Below are 22204 nucleotides of genomic sequence, written 5' to 3'. Positions count from 1 at the left end.
AATTTTGACCCCAAGGCCATAATTTGAACAAACTTTGTAGAGGTCCACTAGACGATGAATCATGCCAAATATCTAAGCTCTAGTCCAAGTAAGTTAAGAGGAGAAGATTTTTGAAGTTTTAACTATAAACATATCAAGTATACCCATGACCCCCCGGGGTGGGGCCAATTTTGACCCCAAGGCCATAATTTGAACAATCTTTGTAAAGGTCCACTAGACGATGAATCATGCCAAATATCTAAGCTCTAAGCAACATAAGTTCAGAGGAGATTTTTGATTTTTTTTACTATAAACATATAGAGAAAACCCATGACCACCCAGGGACGGGGCCAATTTTGACCCCAAGGCCATAATTTGAACAATCTTTGTAGAGGACCACTAGACGATGAATCATGCCAAATATCTAAGCTCTAGTCCAAGTAAGTTCAGAGGAGAAGATTTTTGAAGTTTTAACTATAAACATATCAAGTATACCCATGACCCCCCGGGGTGGGGCCAATTTTGACCCCAAGGTCATAATTTGAACAATCTTTGTAGAGGTCCACTAGACGATGAATCATGCCAAATATCTAAGCTCTAGTCCAAGTAAGTTCAAAGGAGAAGATTTTTGAAGTTTTCACTATAAACATATAGAGAAAACACATGACCCCCCGGGGCGGGGCCAATTTTGACCCCAAGGCCATAATTTGAACAATCTTTGTAAAGGTCCACTAGACAATGAATCATGCCAAATATCTAAGCTGTAGTCCAAGTAAGTTCAGAGGAGAAGATTTTTAAAGTTTTAACTATAAACATATAGAGAATACCCATGACACCCCGGGGCGGGCCAATTTTGACCCCAGGGCCATAATTTGAACAAACTTTGTAGAGTTCCACTAGACGATGAATCATGCCAAATATCTAAGCTCTAGCCCAAGTAAGTTCAAAGGAGAAGATTTTTGAACTTTTCACTATAAACATATTGAGAATACCCATGACCCCCCGGGGCAGGGCTAATTTTGACCCCAGGGCCATAATTTGAACAATCTTTGTAGAGGTCCACTAGACGATGAATCATGCCAAATATCTAAGCTCTAGTCCAAGTAAGTTAAGAGGAGAAGATTTTTGAAGTTTTAACTATAAACATATCAAGTATACCCATGACCCCCCGGGGTGGGGCCAATTTTGACCCCAAGGCCATAATTTGAACAATCTTTGTAGAGGTCCACTAGACGATGAATCATGCCAAATATATAAGCTCTAGTCCAAGTAAGTTCAAAGGAGAAGATTTTTGAAGTTTTCACTATAAACATATAGAGAAAACCCATGACCCCCCGGGGCGGGGCCAATTTTGACCCCAAGGCCATAATTTGAACAATCTTTGTAAAGGTCCACTAAACAATGAATCATGCCAAATATCTAAGCTCTAGTCCAAGTAAGTTCAGAGGAGAAGATTTTTGAAGTATAAACATATAGAGAATACCCATGACCCCCCGGGGCAGGGCCAATTTTGACCCCAAGGCCATAATTTGAACAATCTCTGTAAAGGTCCACTAGACGATGAATCATGCCAAATATCTAAGCTCTAGTCCAAGTAAGTTCAGAGGAGAAGATTTTTGAAGTTTTAACTATAAACATATAGAGAATACCCATGACCCCCCCGGGGCGGGGCCAATTTTGACCCCAGGGCCATAATTTGAACAAACTTTGTAGAGGTCCACTAGACGATGAATCATGACAAATATCTAAGCTCTAGGCCAATTAAGTTCAGAGGAGAAGATTTTTGAAGTTTTCACTATAAACATATAGAGAAAACCCATGACCCCCCGGGGCGGGGCCAATTTTGACCCCAGGGCCATAATTTGAACAATCTTGGTAGAGGACCATTTGGTGATCCTACCTACCATATATCAACGGCCTAAGCCTTGTGTATTGGGAGAAGAAGATTTTTAAAGTTTTTCCTTTTGGTTGCCATGGCAACCAGAGTTCTGCATGGAATTGAATTCTTTGAACAACTTTGATAGAAGACCACCCAAGGAACATCCCTATGAAGTTTTATTAATATTGGCCCAGCGGTTAAGGAGGAGATGTCTTTTAAGTAAATTGTTGACGGACGACGCACGACGGACGCCGGACAAAAGGCAATCACAAAAGCTCACCTTGTCACAAAGTGACAGGTGAGCTAAAAAAGAGCTGCCTCTGTATGCACCCGAAGAGTTGTTCGGAATGGTCGGTATGTATGATTTGCTGGTATGTGACAATTGCTCCTTAAGTGCTTATTATATTTTGAAAGTTAATATAAACAGATGAATTCTTGAAAATGCTAGTCAATTTACAAAATACCCAACCACAACACTGTTCTGAAATGGTCTTAAAAACGTTTGTTTAGGTTAACATCCCCAAAATTATAAGGCAGGTAAGGTAGAGATGTTATTCAAAAAAATGCTCTATCTTGTGATTGTTGTCATTTCTCGCAAACATCACTATTTCTAGCCAGTGTCACTTATATAAAACTGTTGTTACGGAGCTATATAATGTCAAATGTTAATGAGAGTTAATGTTTAAAAGAAATACTAATGTTGGCCCAGTTATCTAAAAGCTAACTTGTCTACATGTTGTGTTTTTTTTCTTTTACAGAAAGATTCCATGAAAAACAAAAGTTTAATTTGACATTTTGTTTATTTTTGAGAACTTCACCAAAATAATCATCACATATAAATCAATATACATGTATGAAGTTCAACTTTCAAAGTATCCTATGTGCTTTTGATATACCCTATTTTCAAAGGGTTTTGGTCAAGTTCCATCCACTTTAATATAAAATCAAACTTTTTTTAAATACTTAAAATGCGTTAGCATGTCGCAGGTAACACGACTTATAAAGCTGAAGAGAACAAATATACACACAAATTTATTGCGAGTACATATTTTGCTTCTAGTACCCAAGTATTTCTTAAGAAGTGACCATATTTTTTACCGTATGTGACAAACTTGATCTCCCTTAACATTTCATCAAGGTGAACATTCTCACTAAGTTTGAACACATGTAATCTTACAAAGCAATATCAAGGTTTGATTCTATAATGTTTTAAAAATAAAATCAAGTGACTTCCATTCAGTCCACATGTAACCTAGTTTCAAACAAGACAACAATGAGACCATTGTCATAAAGTTTCATGAATATTGGAGCACACAGTAAACCTCTAGAAAAATCTCTTATTAAACCTAGATTCTTGCTCGCTGTACAATTCCCTTCTTGGTTAAGGAGATAACTGTTCAAGGTGGCTAGAGATTTGTCGAGGGTAGTGCTTCTCCATAACAGCCTTTCTACCCATACCGAAAAATTGTTGGTCAAGTGACACATGAAGATCAGTTTCTTCTGCGACTCTGTATGGATAGGTCTTTTTTCTTTCACTGCGTTTACTGGGGAATATTGCCATCCTCTTCTATTGTTCCATGCACGGTTTAGTCTGCATACAAAACAAGAAATGTTTCATTTACAGAATAAGAATTTACCACATCACACACACGCACAATTATCTAGAAGTAAGATAGTTATCGAAATAAATATTTCCACTTATAACCAGACTTAAAGCTGCACTCTCACAGATATACAAATTTTACATTTTTATTTTTTTGTCTTGCAAAGAGCACATTTTTGCGAGAATATCTGGAAACCAATAATATAAGATTGCTGACAAAAAAATCAGATGGCAGTTTTTCATATTTCCGTTCGAAAAATAATGTTAAATGCATAAACATCACTTTCTTTAACTTAAATATAAAAATCTGCTCGTTCCAAGACAAAAAAATAAAAGTTGTCAAAACGTTCAATCTGTGGGAGTGCAGCTTTTAAGCCTGAAAATGTGATCAGATAATTTCAATTTCATGAATTATGATGCAGTTATTTTATGAAATGCTTATTCTTGTTTCCTGTATAAATAGCCTGAATTCCCTGATTTTTAATATAATTATATATATATAGTATAACTTCAAACTTCTACTAATATAAGATGTGAAAAGAGTCAAAGCTTGCTGTACATTAAATTTATTTACCTGTATACTAGATAGTATGCATCTTTGATGGAAGGTGGTTGTCAAGGACAATCACTCTGAGGGCTTTAAGGGTACTAAAGTGTTTTTTTATTGTTAAGCCATGGTGAATTCCTCTCCTCTTGGCTCAATGGCCCATGACTTTACTCATAATATTGAATCGGGGGAGGCCACTCATGCTCATCCGTCAAATGATGGAGAAGAACAGCTGAGATGCCCTTAAAATAAATAGCATTTCATTTTATTTTCATTTATCTACTTATATCATCAATAAATGTTATATGTTAATTATCAATATTATAAACACTTAATCAATATACCAACATATACTTCCAAGCTCAAATCACTGCATTTTCATGACACAAATATCAGGCCTTATTTGATAAAAAGGATATCAACCTCTTTTCTACCTTTTCATGATTTTTAAAGCTGCATTCTCACCTATGGACTGTGTAAACATATTTTATTTCAATTTTTGTTTTGGAATTCATTAGCCACTTTTTAAGCTTATATCATGAAACCAGTGATATAAGATATGCTGACAAAAGAGGTGAGTGCATTTATTCATACTTACTTTCAAAAAGTATGATGTTTTTTGCCTAAAAGCCTTTCTAACACTTATGAATAGAAAATGAGATTTTGGAGTTGATAAAACGCTGCCTTTGATTTTCTATATTTGAAAAGTTCGAATGACATTTTTTATATTTGCGAAAAAACTGTACTTTACAGTTCACTTGGCATGTTCAAGCCAGGTTAAAATCTGTGACATCACCAGCCTCCTGACATCGGAGTCTTGAAGCGTGATGTCAAAAGATACTGAAACCCAAAATACCGTAAATTTTTATTAACTATTATTATATTATGTTTATATAGAAATTTCAGCAAATCATTTATCTTATAATAATTAAACCCTTGGTACATGTATTTTGTAGAGTTCATATACAAAACAGAAATAAAAAGAAAAGAAATATAATTTTTGCATTATTTTTTTTCCATAAAATATGGATGGACTACCTTTAACATGTTAACTAGTATCACATATGTACCAATTTCTATTTAAAGCCAGGTTCTTATATTATTGATATAAAAATGATAAAACATTTTTTTCAAATGCCATTTCAATCATGAGCAGGATCAAAACAATCATTGAAATTAGACTTTTTGATGAAGAAGCCCTGATTCGTATACTTTAGCTTTGAATCAAATTTCAAACAAGCCCTACTATAAAAAATCAGAATTTGGGTAAGACCCGAGGCATTTTACCAGTGCAGGGCTTACTGGCTTATGTTAATTTCGACCATTTGTCAAAAGGAATGGATTTTCTTAACAAACGAATGCTTTATCACAGCTTATTGAAGGGCTGTATTTACACATTTGGGGGTTGGGCTCAGGTCCTTCAGTTAGTCAAAAAAGACATCAAATGCAATTTTTTGGTAATGAAAATATTTCAAAACAAATTACATATATTGAAATGCCAATAAATGTGCTGTATACAATTGTTCTTTTCAATTGAATTGCAGTTGCTATTGGATTTAGCTTGACTTTTTCAAGTTTTTGACGATATCTCTAACTTGCATATGATGCCAACTACCAGTATTTTGCCCTTTTAACATTTGACTTAGAAATTCTGGATTTTGCATGTAATCTTATTTTACAGTGATCCAGGCATGTTTTGCCAAAGCCTGCCAAAGGCGGATCCAGTAATTGACACAAGATTGGAGTCACTCAGGGGTTGTAACCTTTCAACGTGTGTCCCCCCCCCAGAACTGAATAATTCTGGTCAGCAATGATGGCAAACGGCCAGGTTCACCCCCTAGGAAATGTACATAATATCTAGTCCGAAATGGTACATTTTGGGCAATTTATTTCTATTTAATCCTATATAAAAATATGCCACCTGAATGACTTTCAATGAGTCTTTTGACCATTTTTATTACTTAAGCGTACAGGGAAAAGATAAGAAATGTCAAAACAATAAAAAAAGTATGCCTGATTGCTTATTAGTATACCAGTACCATTGAAATAGGCAGTAAACAAGGAAGTTATGGGGTTAGGTGTGGGGTGTGCCCCCCATATTGATATTGCAAGTGCTGAAATCCTTAATGCTTATGTACCAGTCATTTGTAACCACAGCCCCGTATGTCCGGGGAATAGCAGGAACTTTGACTTTCGTTCCAGCCTACCCCGGGTAAAATCCCGGCCCTGCCGGGATGACCAGTTGGTAAAATCCCCGCACCCCAGGGACCCTAGGTAAGGTCCATTCCCCACAATGTTTTGCGAACATAAAACCACCCCATTTACGCGGTACTGCGGGGCCACCTGGAAGGTAAAAGCACGCCCCATTTCCCCCGGACCTGGGGGGGGGGGGCGTGGTTACAACTGACTGGTGCATTATAGCAATGAAAAAAGTCGATCATGCTGCCTCTGACAGCTCTTGTTTGTTTTCGAAATTATTTTGGATTTTGAATAGGAACTTTCACTAACATTTTGGCGAATAAGTACATCCGTTCTCCAAGGAAATGGGGTATGTGCACCCGCCCGAAAGTGTGTCGAAAGATAGCCCTACTGACTGTTAATAAATAAACTATCAATGTTTTTCAAACATCAGGTAAAATGTTAAAGATAAAACACAAACCTATCGTGATGTTTCGTTTCCACGCCCTCCATTTTCCCACTCCATTTGAAGCTTTGAATGCTATCCTTTTCTTTCAATCAATGCCTAAATAAACCATCGACGTCAATATCTTTCCTACATTTTTCATTTACCGTCGCTTTCTGATCGATTTTGGCAATCTCTGTCTGCCTCTGTTTCTCTTTTCATTTTCATCTGTCCATCTTTGTTTTGATTTGCTGACCTCATTGATTATTCATAACTGTCACGTGCTTGTGCTCCGTTTACTTTCGTAGGCTTTCGGAACTGCTCGGAATAACTCCGAGTAGGCCATAGCGGATTTTTTGGTAACCACCAAAAAATAAATATGGTCTGAAAATCGTGTTAATATCAGGCCATCGGAGTGGAATCTAGAGACGAAATTTCGCACAACGCAAAAATAAGGATGCCTTTTCACGACAGTTGTGTTATTTTTGTGTTTTATGACCAAAATTCTCGCTGAACGTACAACTTTATGTAAGTCAACAAAAAACGACGTTTGTTTATATCAAATGTGGAAACTTAAATTGATTTTGCTGTTTTTCAATTTTTTTCAATTAAAAATCACCTCTTTCTTTACAAGTTTAATGAATTATTAGTATTGATATAACTACCTTAATGTTTCTCTCAATGTATCAATATCAGTTTCAGTTTCAGTTTATTGGCAATATCATTAAATACATGCTTTGGGCCATAATTAACATCAAATTTGACAAATATCCATATTAAATGAAATGCAAAACTGTTCTAACAAGCATTAAAGACGTTAAAAATTATCATAATCGATATCACAAGTTTATAATACGATTTGCGTCATTTACAAAGATAATTTTGTTGTATCTATTCGTATATACGTTTTGTAATGTTTAGCTATATGACAACACGGACCTATAGACTATTGATCTGTGAGGATATTACATCTTTTATCTGAATTAAAAAAAAATGTAACTCAAATCAGCTGAGTAGTCGTTTCTCCTAAAAGTATGTCCAAATAAATTTAAAAAAAGTGTATATGCTTAGGATTTAAAAATTAACGCACAAAAAGGAAATAAATATCTAAAGAAAAATAAATAAATCGATTGATATCGTCAATATTTTACACTAATACTGATAACTTAAAATGACATTTCCTATTTAAAGACTATCAGAAAATATACGTATATTATTTTACTACTTCGTTGAATAGAAACCAAATAAACAACATTGACAGTTTCTGAGTTTTACTTCTGCATAACAAACATTATAATCGCATAATAACCTTTATACATAATAACTGCAATTAGAACAACAACCTAACAAAAAGTAAAAGGATTGGCAAAATACGGCCGTGAAAACGAACGGACTCCATGATAGGTCCTAGTGACACACGGCTGGAAGTCCGAGTGGGAAAGAACCACGCAAGCCGAGAGAGGCTAGGCTGAGCCGTTGTATTAAGTGTAAATTCAAAGTGTACTCTATTAATACTATAGTTTCCTATGATATGCCAGTGCTGGAATAGACTGTTTGGCAAAATGAGACAACCCAGCAACTACGGTCTACGTGCAAATGCTCCTTTTGCCAAAAGCAACTGCAAAACCCGCAATATATCCGCAATCTCCTAGCAACGCAATGCAACCACCAATTACCAACAGCAAATGCAACATCCGCAATATATCTCCGCAATCTCATGGCAACGCAACGCAATGCAACGCAATAACGCAACCACCTGGACGCCAAGTACTAGGACGTTCCCGGCCTTGAGAAACAGACATGCAGCAATCTCCTTAAGAACTTGTTATTCCAGCAACGGGATAATTAACGTTATATCTATATTCATCCTAATTAATTGATTTTAGTGTATAATTCCCAATTTAATATGTACTCTTGTTGATTCCCATACCGAGTGATAACTAGCACCGAGGTGCTCGACCAAGGTAAAAGGTCTCAACAAGCCCAAATACATCTAAATCATAAATTATATATGTATGTACTTTTAAATTGAAATGGATGACGGCCTAGCCAGCTCTCGGCTTGCAATTTTTTTTACCCGCCTTCACGACTGACTAAGTATAGTAAAAACAAAAACATGTGGATCCTTGGACAGCGGCGCTCATTTACCTCAAACTTCTATTAAATACTACCTCATATGCAATCTACCGGTGACCAAATTACGCTGGTTATTTAAGCAACAATGCAGCTATTTTTATTTTTTTTGCAAACAGAAAGCAGTTTCCGATGTCCATGGTTCCATATTTAGACATTCTTAAATCACAAACAAAATATAGGCACATTCTCAACATGTTTACAAAAAAGTACATGATGTTCACAAGTCAGGTTCAGTCCAATGTATCTATAACCAAAGTTATTTCCACTAAAAGTGGGGGTTGACACTCTGTCGTGGCCTATCTATGGCAACAGTCAAGTGTTCCATACTGAACTCCCATCCGCACGAGTTTCCAGTTATGATAAATCACCATGACTACAAGATCATAGTCGCAAGTAATGTTCCATATAGCGGTTACACATTAAGAAGCGACTGTATATTTCCTGGCACTCTTAAGATGACACTCCAGATATATTCAGATGGCGATTTGTGATCCGTTGCTCCCCGACTGTTTTATGGTATTTTCTGTCAAAGCGAACGCCCCCTGGAGAGACATCAACCCGCCATAGCGCGCCATTGGACCAGACTCGAACCACCGCTGCGATACATACTGTAACATACAACATACGAAAGAAACAAAACATGACAGTAAATTTCTGAGCAGCAAAGTTCAAACTTAATTACTTATATAACAGGTAAATTCTAAACAAAAGGTAAAAGGAAAAAAAAACAATCTATGACTGGGTGGGCTGGGCGTGCTTTTTAATTTTGATCCTCTCCGCACGAGATTTCGCTAGCAACGAAACATTCCCGGTTCATAGACCGGTTTAATTTAATTTAAACGTTTACTTTAAGCTAGAGTCAAATATCGAGACCCAGTCCATATTGACTTGACCGATAGAGACCGAGTGTTCCGATTGCTTAGCAACAGAACGACAACCCTTAAATTCAATCTCGCGAAAATAATAAATTTATTTTTAAGCAAAATAAATTAAATTGTGTACGGTTGCATTAACGATTAATACGTCTGGAGGTTTGAAATAGTCTACTTAATTAAATGTAACTTAGTTATCAAACAAGTACAATGAAATGCATAATTTGAGCAGCATTAAGGGAAAATGTCAGTTTTTCGAATTTCCTTAATTGTCTTAACTATTTTTCAGTAATGCGAAAATATTTGCATAGAAAGCATAATTAAACTACTGTTGATAAGTGCAGATTGTCGGAGGTCATGGCGGATAGCAACGGGCAATTGATAAGCCCCGCCTGATCTAGAAGCTGATTGGTCAATCGATTATCGACCGGCTAGTTTGAGTGACAGGCCGCATCATGTTAATTAAAATGTTTTTGAAAGTATAGCATTCCATTTCGATAGTTTATGAGTCTCCAAGAAAGACATAATAGCTAAACTTAAAAACAAAATATAAAAATCAAAATTTACATGTTATTTCATACTTTTCCATCCTTTGTAGAAACAGTCTTGCGGGAAATCTCAAAAAGGTTTAATAGAATAGAGAAAAATGTATTACATTAGCATTTTTTAATGTAAACCCTTCCAAATTAAAAACAAAAACCCTAAAATCAATTGGTGTGCTTACACCACATGAAATACCACGGGTAAAATTTACCCCACCTCAATAATTCGTACAAGTTTGTACCAATCGGTAAATTTCCCCAGTTGGTATTTGCGTTTATATGCACATATGTGCACCTGAGGTTACCAATACTACTTTAGCCTCTTCATCTGAGTATGTGAATCTAATTTTGTGCAGTTAGAGACTCGGATAGCTTAAATAACTAGTTGTCTTTTCTTTTAAAATGCCGCATATATAAGACGACGTTTGATAATTTGAAAACATATTTCGATGAAAGAAACCCACTTAACACATCTTTCGTAATAATGTACACGCGTTCGTAAGGTTATGAGAACAAGTACTTTAAGAATACAGACTCATGCCTCCTTGCCAATGGGATCGCTGGACATATACACATTTAAAAAGAACAATCCATTAAGCAGATTATAACCAAATACCGATAATTTAGTCATTTATTGCTTAAAGAAAGTAGTCAGTTAATTAGAAGTTTGCGCATGCGCACTGGATAATATTGAGACTTTCGCGAGGCATTTCTTGCTGAGCACTGTCAGATCAAATTTTTTTTTATTTTCTAAACGAATCGTTGGCGTTGGGTTGCAACCGTCCCCTTCATATCTGGGAAGTAAGTGTGTGTGTGTGGGGGGGGGGGGGGGTCACAACCCCCTCAAAACTTTGATTTTACTGATTATTGAAATAAATTGTTTGAAATCGTTGATGCATTTCAACTCTTCACTTCAGTATACTTTTGTTACATCTTATATAGTGGACGTACTTATGAAAAAAATGTATATACTTTGTATATCAGTGTTTTCATTGTAATGGTTTCAACTTAAGAATAAAATTGTTTTTTAAGTTTCAATTGCCGTCAAACTTAGGGGAGGGGAGTTTGTGTTCACCTCCCTCTCGATCCGCCACGCAACTCGTGTTCAGTTGACCGTACATAGGCAAAAACTTTAAAACAGATACGTTGATGGAAATGTTTAAAATCGTTCATGCAATTTAACCCTTTTTTCAAGAATACTTTTATTTTTATAAAGTGGGCATACTTATGATTTCCTTTTTTATATCTATTTCTATTTTTGAATATCAGCGTTATACTTGTTAAGGTATCAATTTAAGGTTGGAATTATATGTTTTAGGGTTCATTTGCCGTCCAACTTGGGAGGCACGGGCCCTTGGGCCCAATTCCCGCTAGCCACTGGAAATCGCATTTCACTGACCGTTCAAATACGAGAACTTTAACATGAATAAATACAAATATGACGATGCATATGATCTGTCTGATCTTTCTGTGTTCTTTTGAAAGTTGTTTGTGTCCCTAGTTAGGTGTCCGTTAGACAGAAGCCAGGGTGGGGCTCTTGACCGATGTTTCATTGAATGTTGGATACTAAACCTGTTTCTGTACTTTTTATTTCATAATTTGGTCAAGTTTGAATTCGTTAGATTTCCAAATGCGTTACTTTACAGCTTCTCGTCGAAATGAAGCATGTTCAATGATTAATAATTGACCTTCGAAAATGTAGTGTCTATAAATTTAGTAATGCGCTATTGTGTTTTGTCCTATAGCTTAACATATAAAAGACAATGCAGTTTGAACCAGTTTTTCTTTGTTTAATTGAATAATCAGGTTATTCCCATGATCCGAAATGTTGCTGTTGTGTATTATATTCCGTGTATTCTTGCGAACAATTGTTAAAATATCTCAAGCTTATGTTCAACTTATATCTCGTACACATATGAATTAGTGTCTTACAAAGTAAATAGGATTGTTTCATGTATAAGAATACCCGATGCTAAAGGTAAAAAAACCTGAGACAAATAACAAAGATAAAGTGAAACAGGAGGAATGTATCTAGTTTGATCAAGACAATTTAGACTAAATGTCAACTAGCGGATTCAGGTGGGGAAGGCACCGGGTGCGCACCCCCCCCCCCCCACCCGTGAATCCGCTAGTTGACATTAAGTCTAAAATCTTCAAAATTTACTTTTTATTTCAATATAGGAGAAGAAAAGTAATAAAAAACGACCAAAATGCACAAGTTCGGTCTAGACATTGTTAAAATGTTCATGGGGGAGGACCCCCAATCCCCCCTGCCACTACTTTACACCAAATAAATAGGGTTTCTGAGGGAGGGGCGCAAGTCAAAAGGGTACGCCCCTGAGTTACGCCCCCTCTAACGCCGAATCCAGGAGCCGCCCATGATGTTCCCATTTATTATGATTTTCTGGAGGATATTTTAGGAACACAAACACACAGACGCGCAGAGAGATTGAACTTGATATAATTGCGAGTCATTGGTTGATATCGCGCTATATTGTTTTTTCACCCCCCCCCCCTCCCCCTCACCGCTCAACAAACAAGGAATATTGATGGTCTTAACCAGAGGTCGCATTAATACTACACGTTAAAAGTACCAGTGCTGTCTCTAAATCCGGGATGCATTCTGTAAATACAAGATCGGTGGATTTCAATGAATTGATATTTCTTGATTTAACCGGTCTAAGAAGTTGTAGGCTGGAGTTTCGACCCGGCTTTAAAAATTATAAGCCGTTAAAAATGACCCCATTACTGATTAAAAGTTAATACTGGTGAGTTTCTCAACGACTAATATACATGTAATCTGATTTAAATGTTCGAACCATTTTAAGTTCGCCACGTATGACCTAAACGGTTGAAAACCTCTGGAAGAATGTTCGTAAATTTCGGGTCAATAATTCACTACTTCAATACAACGTACAGAATCCTAATTCCGGACGCGCTTGGTCAAGGTAAAAGTCACATTTTATTGTCAAATGACAGAGTCATATATATCTTGTCCGCTCAATATTTTTAACACCTGAAGGTCAATTATTCACTACTTTGAGACGACGTGCTTTACCCCAGCTCAACTCCAAATGTCCGAGCAATAGATTTCATTTTAATTCAATATCTTCTAAACACCTTGAAAGTTGTTCAATTGAACTATCACAGTTTCAGGTCAAATATTCCAGCCATATATTTTGCATGTACTTTCCCGTATGCTCTTTATATTTTACACCAATGGAATGATTTTCATGAGAAACGTGTTCATAATGCACCAGTCAATTGTAACCACGCCGCCCCCTCCCCCCCAGGTCCGGCAAAAAAATAGCGGGGATTTTTTTGTTTCGGTCCAGCCAACCCCGGCTAAAATCCCCGCCCTGCGGGAACGAACAGATGGTAATATCCCCGGCAAATTCCCCCGCACCCCAGGGACCATAGGTAAGGCCCATTCCCCGCTATATTTAATGCGAAGACAAAACCACCGCATTCACCCGGCACTGCGGGGCCACCTCAAACGTAAATCACATTCCATTTCCCCGGCTATCCCCGGTATAACCCCGACCAGGGGGTGGGGGCGTGGTTACAATTGACTGGTGCATAACATTTACGCGATATGCGGAAATCACGCTCTAACCGCCCTGCAAAAGGTCAATCTCACAGTTCAAGGTCAAGGTCAAATGCTCGAGCCATAGATTTACTGTTACAAATCTCATAAAACGCGATAAATGCCAAAAGTCATGGAAAATAAGACAGTTATGAGGGAAAACGTGTAAAACAAGCGCCTAATTGTTTAATTTTCTAATTAGGCTTAAGTTATATTTTGAACAGTAACCATAGCCGATGGTTTGAATATCATGTACAGTCGAATCCCGTTGGCTCGAACTCCAACGGACCAGCGAAAATACCTCGAGCTTCGAAAAGTTCGAGCCAAGCGGGATTTTTTTACCTTTTACTAATATCAAGAAATCGGTCCTTTACCCAAAGTTCGAACCATCCAGGAATTCGAGCCAAGCGAGTTCGAGCCAACGAGGTTCGACTGTATATGAACAACTAGTAAAGTTAATATTTCGAACAAAAGATCGCCGTCTGGCTCTGATGTTATAAGATTTAAACTGCTATTGACGATATTAAACATCACTATGTGCGCATTATCGATTTTGAATAATGTAGTCTGTTTTCTTTGGAACGGCGATAATTGTCACGACCATTTCGGTTCACAAGAGCATTGTGTGAGACTTCGATCCATATTTTATTCCATTTTAATTGATTGTGTTAGTTTGATAGAAGGTTTAATAAACATGAAAGTTGTACGGTAATAACAGACAAAATTTCATTTTAGCACTGAAATATAGCATGAAAACGCCCCTTTTGCCTTTGAATGCCCCCTCCCGCACCTACCCCGCACTCGCAGCGTTTCTGCTATTGTCGCAACTACGCTGCTTATACTTGGCGTACTTTTAAAAAGCGTCCAGGTACGCCCCTGATATCGTGTTTTCATCAATTAGATAACTTCCAGGTATGAAACACTAGTTAAATTTGAACTTCCAAATAAGCTAAACATAATTATAGGGCTATTGTCGTTTTATTTATTCAATATTGTGGACCAAACCGCCATAGTTTCTATATACATTTTCAATGTCTTAAAGCTGCACTCTCACAGATGGACCGTTTTGACAACTTTTTAAATTGTTGTCTTGGATTAAGCCAAATTTTGCGTAAATGTCTGGAAAGCAATGATATAAGACTGGTGATAAGATGTGAGATGGCAGTTTTAAATAGATACGTTCGAAAATTGATGTTTAATGGCTTAAAGCGTTTCAAACGCTTTAAGAAAAATGTAATTTTCGGCATTTTTTCAAACAATTGAGATTTATTCTGTTGTAAGTTGTCTTATATGACTGAATTTAAAGCACTGATCCCAAATCAGCTGATTCTGAGATAAAATTGAAAAAATGTGAAATCGGTCAATCTGTGAGAGTGCAGCTTTAACGGTAGCGTTAAAAGTGTACACTTTTATATACTCCAGTCATGTCCTATCTAAGGTATATTCAAGATAAAAAATACAAATATATACTATGAAGTGAGCAGTTGTTGTTTTAAAAGATTCAAAATACAAAACTTCGGGACTTTGATTGTGTCTATTCGCAGCTTCTTTTAAATTCGATCCCTATTTTATCAAAAGAAATTGCCTCTGTTTCAACTGTTAACTAATGGCAGATGGAACGAGCATTTTTCCTGGCAACACATGGATCAAATAATCCCTAGTTTTGTTGGCGTGGAAATAGCTTAAGCGTATCACCGCCATGGTTGCTATCAAGTGTGCATGATTTGCGAACAAAAATTAAGAAAAGAAAAGAAGGATATAAATAAATTTATCTTTAAGTGTCAAAGAAAAAGGGACACAGGTCAGTGTTACTTTGGTCAAACATACTTATCATTATGAAAATTAGGACAAAGCCAAACTAATATGATAATAATAACAATAATAATAATAATGATAATAATAATAATAATAATGATAATAATAATAATAATAATTATAATAATAATAATGATAACAATTAAAAGAATAATAATAAAAAAAAAATAATAATAATAATAATGATAATAATAATAATAATGATAATAATAATAATAATTATAATAATAATAATAATAATAATAATAATAATAATGATAATAATGATAATAATAATAATAATTATAATAATAATAATAATAATAATAATAATAATAATAATAATAATAATAATAATAATGATAATAATAATAATAATTATAATAATAATAATGATAACAATTAAAAGAATAATAATAAAAAAAGAATAATAATAAAAATACAATTTTTAATAATCATACAAAACCTTATCCATTAAATGAAAACATGATTTATTTCATTAATATAAACTCACTGGCATATATAGTAATGAAACATATTAAAACATGCTTTCTCAAGTTTAAATCTAAATCTCGTAGCCATGATTGAGTCTGTAAATATGCCAGTGCGCCGCGTTGTTCCTGGGCATTTCTTCGACGGATATCCTGTACAGTTGTAACGCCCTATCCGGTTGGCCCTCCATCTCCATGCAGTGCCCTATCAGGTGGAAACACGTCTCAGGGTGGTAGAGATGGGAACGACGGTTGGCGTCAAGAAAACAGTTATCTAAGTTCAATACAGCTTGACGTTGTCTTCCTCGCTGGCCAAGATCACGGAAAGTCAGATACTGCAGGTAGTAGAGGTAAGGCAGTGAGTCCACCACGGCCCAGTTCATCCAAATACGTTCAGTGTGGTCTCTATGATTGATATCTTCGCCTAATCCCCTCACCATCTCGTAGTGTAATATCGGTGGTGCACAGAACGCCTCCTGTCTCAAGTAGCGAACACATAGTGCCGTTTTGTTTGTTAATAACACGTCATCGTTATTAACAACACTGGTAGTGCACAGTGGTTTGTGATGTTCTGTATCTAAAGGTTCCATTCTTCCACATGCACATACGGCTTGCACGCTGTCGTCATATCTACGTTGAACATCATTCAGAACGTCCGCTGCTCTTTCAAGCTCATTATGACAGACGAGAAAAGAAGCCAACTTCAGTCTTGATGACGCCACATCCGTATCTAGGGAACTTTCGAACAGACACAGTATATTTCTAGGAACAACACTACCATTCCGTATGCAACATGATGCAGCAGTGGATGCCAAAACACTCAACACTTGTTTAAAAATATTGTCAAAATATTGTACTCTTAATGGAAACGGCAGCCCATGAACATATGTACGTACTGTTTTAAGATATAGGCCGAGATATGAAATCATATATACAGGCTTCCAATCAGACAGATTAATCCGAAAATAGCTATTTATTCTGGTGTGAGCAAAGACACTTAGCCATCTACATAAACTAGTGTTTGTCGATATGTAACACGTTTCACTGTAGCGAACAGTTCTGATAGTTGTGCTGAACATCCGGTTGCCCATGTCGTCTGCTTGTATGTACGCGAGCACTATTAAGTGAGTGTCAATGATATTTGAAAGGATCTTAGAAAGATTTGCTAACTGCCGACTTGTAAATTTTCCATGAAAAAGATTCACGCCTGCTACAATGTAGTGAGGGCACATACCGGTTTTCGTCCAACCAAGCAACAATTTCAAACAATACACAATACATTCCATCAGGCGATTTTCTCTCCACATTCCGGCCGGCAACCTTTCCGCGGCGAAAAGCAGTGCAGTTTTGCAGTGAAAACTTGTCAGTTTTCCTTCATTATCTAAAAGGGGGTTGATGACGTGTGATTTTAGAATCTTCAGAACCACATAACATTTAAGCTGTACTGTTTTCATGCTAAACATCAGTGTTCTCTCAATAAGACTAGGAGAAATTCTCCATTCAACATGTCTGTAATAGCTGTCAAAGTATCCATCAGGAACAAGAAAACACCCACACTCCCTTACGTCTCTCAGCACTTCCGGTGTCGGCCAGTGGCCGGGCCTCGGTCGTTTAAACCACGCGTGGCATTCTTTCGGAAATGACCTGCACCAATACGCGAACACAATGTCATACATTTTAAAACAGCTATGCGAGGGGCCACTGGAGTAGTAAAGTTTATTTTCTCTTATTGAGATCAGTTGGGTAAAAAATCCAAATATTGTATTTACATGTAGTACACGGCCCTTACTGTCAACTACATGGAATACATCACTTGAATGTATGACAGGTTCAGGTGAGTCTGGTCTAATCACCTGTAGAAGATAATGTTGTGGAGAGCACGTCTCCTCCTTCACCATCAGCATGTTTTTCCTCCCGGCTTCCCATTCAGACCAGGATGACATTATGTTGACGTCGTTTAAGCTGATTAATTGGTCAATATCGGAGTTTAGTCCCGGTGTAGTTGTTCCCTCTGACTGACTCCCGAAATTGAAACAGGTAACATCACGTCCTCGTAGTTTATACTTGATCGTCTCGTTCGCCTCTATCATGAGAAAGGTTCTCCTTCTTCTCCTCACCATCCACCTGTTGACGCCAATGTCGCTTAACGCCCTGGACAGACGGAGAGACATTATCCGGTAAAAGTCGGGCGGGTTCTCCATCTTTAAATAAGAAACAATGGTTATAATTCTTTCATGAAACGAATTATGTTTCTACAAGTAATATAAAACAAAACTTAGAATAACCTTAATTTTCACTTTCGCTTTCAAACTGTCTAATGAAAATATTGCATATATATGACAGATTTATTTAAAGTATTAGTTTTAATCTTGTGTTTGTCCGCGTGAGATGGAAATACAGACGTGATCCATAATAATATAACATTAATCAGCAGTTTTGAATACAGATAATATGCTTATTAGTAGGAAAGTTCCATTTTTACGTACTTTCGGTTCACGTATACATAATTGATAATACGAGTGTGTAATATTTACAGTAGCGGCTTCATCATAATCGAATAAAACATAATTAAATGATTTCTGCACGATACATAATGCTCATCAAATCCTATCACAACTGAATCATAAATACCTTTGTTACTGTGTTGTTTACGACAAGAATAAAATAATAAATAAAGTAACATTCCTCGTTTTGGTTTCATTCTTATTAGTGGGAGTGTACATGGAAAATCCAAAAGTCTATAAATAAACTATGACATGATTTAAAGGCGCACCTTTCGACATGCACCACTCCCTAAAAACCGAAAGAATGGTTAAAAATGTTGGTATATAGGAGGGGGGGGGGGGGTCGGGATCGGGGTAGTCCCATAATACATTTTGTCTATTTGATATATATATATATAATGATATTTTTTCAAGTTACACTCTTCGAAATTTATTGAAATGTCTTTTTATCATTTTTTATTATTTTTTGTTAAATTTTAAACAATATCAATGGACTGACGGGCCACATTAAAAATATTTATTTTTTTAAACAATATCAAAGGACTGAAGGGCCATATTTTAGTGACCAAACTACGTGACGATCACCTGTGATGCAAACAACATACTCATATCCCTGTCAGCAAAGTTTAAGAATCTTTGATAAAATAAACAAATATTTCAACTTACAATCTCGAATATTGGAAACTCCTTTTCTCAAACAAAGTTTTAATAATTCACCAATTCTGTGTTAACAGTGCTTAACATTTTGTCAGACAAAACAGCTGTACATAACGTCCTGTCTTCACTTAACTACAAGCCCCTAGTTAATAACACAGTCAAGTAGCTCGATATGAAATCAAATAAAGCCAATCGTAACAACTCGGCCATCTTCGGCAAACTTCAATTATGTTCGATACAGGCCAAGGTGTTCCGATTGCAATTAAGTATGTTAAACGCCTAGTTTATGCCTTCTATAATTTACCGCCCCCCCCCCCCCCCCAAATCCGTGTATTGTACACAACTACTGTATATTGATCTTAATCTTGATTGCCGTGTGCTGTCTATCAGATCTCCGATCTGAGTGTCATGCTGTGCAGGTTTTATTATAGAAATGGACAAAACATATTGTCTTTAAGTTGTTGTTGTTGTTTTCCAAATAATAATAATAATAATAATAATAATAATAATAATAATAATAATAATAATAATAATGTATATCACTACTCAAAAACTTATCACTCTTATTTGTTTATTATTTATTTCCAATCGGTTTAATTAATAAATATGTCAGCTATACTTAATGGTGATATGTATTAGTAAGACAGTTAGATGATCTAATCTAAAATTGTCGACGCTAAATGGCCCTAAACCAACAAGCAAATGCACAGGACATGCGCCCCTCCTGTGATACCAGTGCAATTAACAGGAGATGCACAGCCGGGGGTCATCATGCCAAACATATCTTAAACTAGGCCTTTAAAGCTGCACTCTCACAGATCGCGATCCATGGAAACCCCTCCTGTGATACCAGTGCAATTAACAGGAGATGCACAGCCGGGGGTCATCATGCCTAAACATATCTTAAACTAGGCCTTTAAAGCTGCACTCTCACAGATCGCGATCCATGGAAACCCCTCCTGTGATACCAGTGCAATTAACAGGAGATGCACAGCCGGAGGTCATCATGCCAAACATATCTTAAACTAGGCCTTTAAAGCTGCACTCTCACAGGTCGCGATCCATGGAAACCCCTCCAGTGATACCAGTGCAATTAACAGGAGATGCACAGCCGGGGGTCATCATGCCAAACATATCTTAAACTAGGCCTTTACAGCTGCACTCTCACAGATCGCGATCCATGGAAACCCCTCCTGTGATACCAGTGCAATTAACAGGAGATGCACAGCCGGGGGTCATCATGCCAAACATATCTTAAACTAGGCCTTTACAGCTGCACTCTCACAGGTCGCGATCCATGGAAACCCCTCCTGTGATACCAGTGCAATAAACAGGAGATGCACAGCCGGGGGTCATCATGCCAAACATATCTTAAACTAGGCATTTAAAGCTGCACTCTCACAGATCGCGATCCATGGAAACCCCTCCTGTGATACCAGTGCAATTAACAGGAGATGCACAGCCGGGGGTCATCATGCCAAACATATCTTAAACTAGGCCTTTAAAGCTGCACTCTCACAGATCGCGATCCATGGAAACCCCTCCTGTGATACCAGTGCAATTAACAGGAGATGCACAGCCGGGGGTCATCATGCCAAACATATCTTAAACTAGGCCTTTAAAGCTGCACTCTCACAGATCGCGATCCATGGAAACCCCTCCTGTGATACCAGTGCAATTAACAGGAGATGCACAGCCGGGGGTCATCATGCCAAACATATCTTAAACTAGGCCTTTAAAGCTGCACTCTCACAGATCGCGATCCATGGAAACCAATTGTGTAAGACTGCTGACAAAAAATATGATCGCAGATTTTTATATTTGAGTTCAAAAATTTACGTTGAATGCATTTTTCTTAGACTGTAAGTAACGGTTAAAGCCTTAAAACATTAATTTTCGAACAGAAATATGAAAATCTACGATCTGATCTTTTTGTTAGCAATCTGATATCATTGGTTTGCAGAAATAATTTACGCAAACATTTGCTCTTTCCGAGACAAAAAGTAAAAATGTTGTTTAAATGGTATATCTGTGAGAGTGAAGCTTTAAGAAAGAAATATTTGTTTCCGATTTCCCGGTCTACCCTAAATTTTGCACCCAACATTATTTTAAAGTGCCTTCAGACACTTGGTGTATATTTTCAGTAGCTTGTAGCACCAGAAATACGCGTATTTCTACTGTTATTATATTGAACATTGCCTCAGACTCAATGCAAACAGTTAATTTGCTTAAAAACAGCATTAGAGCACAGCCTGATTTATAAACAATAGGGCCATGATGGCCCTGAATCGCTTACTTGTTATGTGAATGAAAAAGATATACCCATTAATTTGCATGCAGGGTTACAAGCTTTGACCGGTCATAATACCTATTTTCAAAGAAGATACATATTAAATTTTGATATGATATTAAAGTGGGAAAATGTTGATTTGCATCACCTTACTCTTGCAGGAGAACTAGATTGAACGACCTCATAAATTTATTTTCTTCCATCTTAGCAAAATTGTTTTCCTATAAAGACCTATGCGGCTCCCCTTGCTTCTAGAGTAAAGAAAAAAACTATTGAAAATTAAAAGGTTACAGTCAATTTTCAGTACATTATATACAGCTAGAGAAAAATGATATATCAGATAGATTTTTAGTGTTAACAGAAATCCAGCCATTTTTTGCTATTGCTGTTGTATGTCAATCGAGACGCCTTGTATTCTTAAAGACGATCACCCAACGAAACTTCCTGTGAAGTTTTAATAAATCTGAGTAGTTTCAGACGACATTTTCTTTTAAAGGAAAAAAACAGGAAGTCGAACATTTTTATGTTGACGTCTTGTTGTATTTTGAAGAACGTTGCCATAGAAAGCTTCCTGTGTGGTTTTACCGAAATTTGGCCAGCTGGTTTCCAAGAAGATGTCTTTCAGGCAATTGTTGACAGACGTACTGTACGAGGACTGATAACATTAGCTAACAGATACATAATATTGAAGTCATTCAACG

At 36.7% G+C, this 22204-nt stretch overlaps 1 protein-coding gene and 1 long non-coding RNA gene across 3 annotated transcripts; both read right to left on the bottom strand.

Annotated features, from left to right (window-relative positions):
- Positions 1 to 2639: 2639 nt before the first annotated feature.
- Positions 2640 to 7043, bottom strand: LOC128213966 (uncharacterized). Its single transcript, XR_008257836.1, has 4 exons — positions 6668 to 7043; positions 4760 to 4848; positions 4036 to 4250; positions 2640 to 3449 (listed from the first exon to the last, which is right to left on the bottom strand). It is a non-coding gene; the product is annotated as an uncharacterized LOC128213966 (long non-coding RNA).
- A 7683-nt stretch (positions 7044 to 14726) lies between these two features.
- Positions 14727 to 19405, bottom strand: LOC128213953 (uncharacterized). 2 transcript variants are annotated; one of them, XM_052920075.1, is made up of 2 exons: positions 19223 to 19405; positions 14727 to 18253 (listed from the first exon to the last, which is right to left on the bottom strand). In XM_052920075.1, the coding sequence occupies exon 2, from the start codon at positions 18251 to 18253 to the stop codon at positions 16127 to 16129; it is 2127 nt and encodes a 708-aa protein (XP_052776035.1). In that variant the 5' UTR covers positions 19223 to 19405; the 3' UTR covers positions 14727 to 16126. The 2 variants fall into 2 exon arrangements, with proteins under 2 accessions (XP_052776035.1, XP_052776036.1); XM_052920076.1 differs by lacking the exon at positions 19223 to 19405 and adding an exon at positions 18684 to 18766.
- Between the last annotated feature and the right edge of the window lie 2799 nt (positions 19406 to 22204).

Source organism: Mya arenaria, chromosome 13 (genome assembly GCF_026914265.1).
Source record: "Mya arenaria isolate MELC-2E11 chromosome 13, ASM2691426v1".
Classification (NCBI taxonomy): domain Eukaryota; kingdom Metazoa; phylum Mollusca; class Bivalvia; order Myida; family Myidae; genus Mya; species Mya arenaria.
This window is presented reverse-complemented; position numbering and strand designations above follow the sequence as displayed.